Genomic DNA, 3,501 nt, shown 5'->3' with positions numbered 1-3,501 from the left:
AGCATCGACTGGGACAAATGTTTGCTGACGTCCGACGCGTACAATCCGCAGGTGGACTTTGTCGCTGATTATAGAATCGATGGGAAGATACTGTTGCTGCCGGTCCGGGGATCTGGAAAATCGAACATTACCATGTGTAAATATTAATCGATGGCATTGATAAGAATCCTAGGCGATCGAAGGCAGACGGGTTTTTCTCGGATATTTATATGTTTCGTATATTTTCAGATGATCTGAAAACTCATAACGAAATTCACTGCGAGAAATACGAGAAGGACGGAGTGACGTACATCAGGGTGACGAAGTACGACGTGAAATTCACGCCCAAACGAGTAACATTGAAATTCGACAACCTTTTCAACGGCGACACTATCCTAGGTACGTAACGGCTCTCGCGCAGCCGCCACAATTGAGTAGAAAGTTAATTACAGCAGTGATTTTATGTAACCGAGATTTTTGTAGAAGATCGTACCAAGGTTTCTCGTTGCTCTTGAACTTAAACGATATTGAAATTATCGTTGAATACCCGAGTCATTCAATTACATTAAATTTGTAAAGATATCCATAATCACGGGAAGCGTTTTGCCGCGCATTCAAATCACCGAGCGGTATTGCATGATGCATAAAAGCCGGTGTAAAACAGTCGCATTACGATCTTATTAACGTCAGTCTCGTGATTTTCCAATGAATTCGGCTGTCACTTCGTACGTTTTAAAGTATTTAATAATGTTAATCGAACAGTTTTTACCGACTTAATTAATAATTAATTTCGCGAGAGTCGGAACAGCGCCATCCGTAGCAGTATGCTCAAGCTGTTAACCGATTGGTAACAATGTCTCGATGCTAGATGGAGCCAGAGCAATAATTTTGACAGAGATGTAGATAATTAATGTTTGCTATTTAATTGACAATTTTTTAATATCTATTGAATCAGTGAATAAGGTTTTGCGACTTTGTAAATATTAATTATTTACATCCGCCGCAATATGAAAGCAATCTGGCAATGATAGTTTGTAAAACTGTGGTAGATGGCGTTATATTATTAATCCTATTTTGATTTTGCCGCCATTTAGCATTCGAAGTGCCAGCTTATTTGCTAGTAGCTTCAGTGTTTCACCACTGATGGCGCCACGTAATCTTACAATTCACTATCTAGCATTCCAAATGCGAAACTATTTGGCCAGTAGCTTAGAGCTTCTGCCACGGATGGCGCCACCGCGATGTTTTCCCGAATTAATATAAAATAAAGAATAAAAACGAGTTTTCGTCACTGGAGTGACTGTAATGGAATGACAAACTGTCTAAATATAACTCTCCTCGCACTAACACGTTCGTCTCTCTACAATTCGATTTTAACGTTTCTTTCTTTATTCGCAGGCGACCAAATGAACCGATTCATCAACGAGAACTCCGATCTGCTGTTCAAAGAACTACAATCGCCCTACGAGGAGACGTTCGGTCTTGTGTTCGCCAAAATCTCCAACGACTTCTTCAGCCGCATCCCGTTCGACAAGCTCTTCCCTCAAACGTAAACCGAGCTCCACCGTGACCGCCCTCAATAGTATACTACCCCCCGCCCCCTCTCCCCACTTAGAAGATGTAAGCGATCGTTCCCTACGTGCCAAAAATTTGTAAATACACTTCTGTGAAAGTATTACGCGGACAAGTTGCCGAGCAAAGTATCCACCCTACACTATTGTAATTTAATGTACACACACCACACCCTCCCTTGACAATTTGCTACGCGCTAGAGTATCCCAGGATCAGTCTGTAAAAAGAATTGAGGAAAAAATACAAGCAAGTTTCTGCAAACCGATCGCGAATGATTCGAACCGGTGCGCGCACCAGACCTCGAAAGCAATTCCAATAAAGATCAGCGAATCGAGTTTGCGAGATGCTCGGTATATCAATCTCTCCGGCTACCCCGCAGACGGAGCAACTAGGCCACCAACTAGCAGCAAGTTACGACGTAGACTCTAAGTTTCAGGTGGCAAGAATCGTCGTCGGCCGTGTTAATCGTGTGCCGGGGCCGGGTCGCCCGAGGCTCACCGCTCCCGGCGGGAGCAGTTTAATCAGAGCACGGTCCCGGGACTCCTTAAACCTTCTGGAGGGTGTGACGTAATTTCTCGACGAGGTCCGACCGGATCGTCCCGGCCCCGAATGCCCCGGAATTACCGATTCAATTTACACTCGACGCTCCGGCCGCCTTTCTGTTTCAGCGGCGCGCGGCAACGTCGCGGGGAAGGTCGTTTCCGGGGAGGGGGGGGGGGGCGACGCGGTATCCAGCAGTTTTCATTTTCCCCCGGATGAGAATTTATGGGAAACCTTGCCGCGGGGCGCATTTTATCGGGCGGCAGCCACCCGCGGCGCGTCCCTAAAAACGCGACGCGGCCGCGGCGGGGGAAACGAAAAAGCGGTCGCCGTTGAAAAAAAGGCGCGCGGAGGGAAACAGCGGCGGGACCTTTGGATGGGCTCGTTAGCGATTCGGCATCGGAATTGCTCAATTTGCAGCGGCCAGCCTGGACCTACATAGCTTTTTGCCGGCCCGTAACAGTTTAAACAAGGTGACGTCGCCGGTGAAACGTATCTCTTCATCCCAGCCACGGGATTGTTCCCGTCCGGGCGAACTTTTGGGAAACGCCGCGGTTTAACCGGCAATGGTTACGCGTGGCAACTTAACCTTTCGCGAGGGTGCGAACGGGTGGATATCGTAATTGACGCCGCTTCCGTCGCGCGAAGTGATTTCGGTGCGCGGGCCGGTAGACAAATCTGGGAGAAAGGCACGCGGTTTCGATCTTCTTGCCGATCGGCCCGATCGGCCCGGGGCACGTGGATTGCGACAAAAAGGTGAGAAAGTACGCGGACAGCCTTCGCCCGCGAAATTTCGCCGCGCCGGCGTGTCCGGCCGCGCCGCGGACAGGTGGGAGAGCGACGAGGGCGAGGGGACGCGCGCGTACACGCCGGACAAAACGTCGTCGCGGCGACGTGATCCCGCATACGAATCGCCGTTTTACTCGAGATCCTCGGGGTGCGACCATACGGTGGAGACTCGCCGAAACCGATTATGTCATCAATCTTGTATTCAGTCGCGTCGCGGCACGTGAACTTGCGCCGTTTACCGTGAGAAGCTGCCCGATTCCACGAAAAGAGGAAACGCCTGAAATCTGAAGCAGGGCTCAGCGTCGCGAAGAGCGCCGTGGAGTATCAGGCGAAGTGTCAACCCTTTAGAGCTTGCACTAGGGTGGAACACCCGTGTATTAACTTGAAACAATAATATGTAGAATATTAAGCCTCTATGGGCCCGTGTCACTTTCAGGTCACATTTTAATTTATCGACATTTCACAAAATAATTATAGCTTCTTTCATGAGATGGCGCATAAATCTTAACTCTATGACGTTGCCAACACAACCAATATTCATGACCATTGCTAGGCTCGTCAACCTGAAATAACAAAATAAATGCTGTGAATATCGGCAGTAAAACTACGCGAAACCATTTG

The 3,501-nt window shown here is 48.4% G+C and overlaps 1 protein-coding gene across 1 annotated transcript; it reads left to right on the top strand.

Annotated features, from left to right (window-relative positions):
* Positions 1-3: 3 nt before the first annotated feature.
* Positions 4-1,654, top strand: Jhbp-1 (take-out-like carrier protein; the record flags this gene model as incomplete). Its single annotated transcript, XM_078195295.1, has 3 exons — positions 4-136; positions 229-378; positions 1,378-1,654. Coding segments are annotated over 3 exons (438 nt in total), but the record flags the coding sequence as incomplete, so codon positions are not given.
* Between the last annotated feature and the right edge of the window lie 1,847 nt (positions 1,655-3,501).

Source organism: Augochlora pura, unplaced genomic scaffold, assembly GCF_028453695.1.
Source record: "Augochlora pura isolate Apur16 unplaced genomic scaffold, APUR_v2.2.1 APUR_unplaced_1958, whole genome shotgun sequence".
Lineage (NCBI taxonomy): Eukaryota > Metazoa > Arthropoda > Insecta > Hymenoptera > Halictidae > Augochlora > Augochlora pura.
Note: the sequence above shows the minus strand (reverse complement) of the source record. Positions and strands in the feature narration are given on the sequence as shown.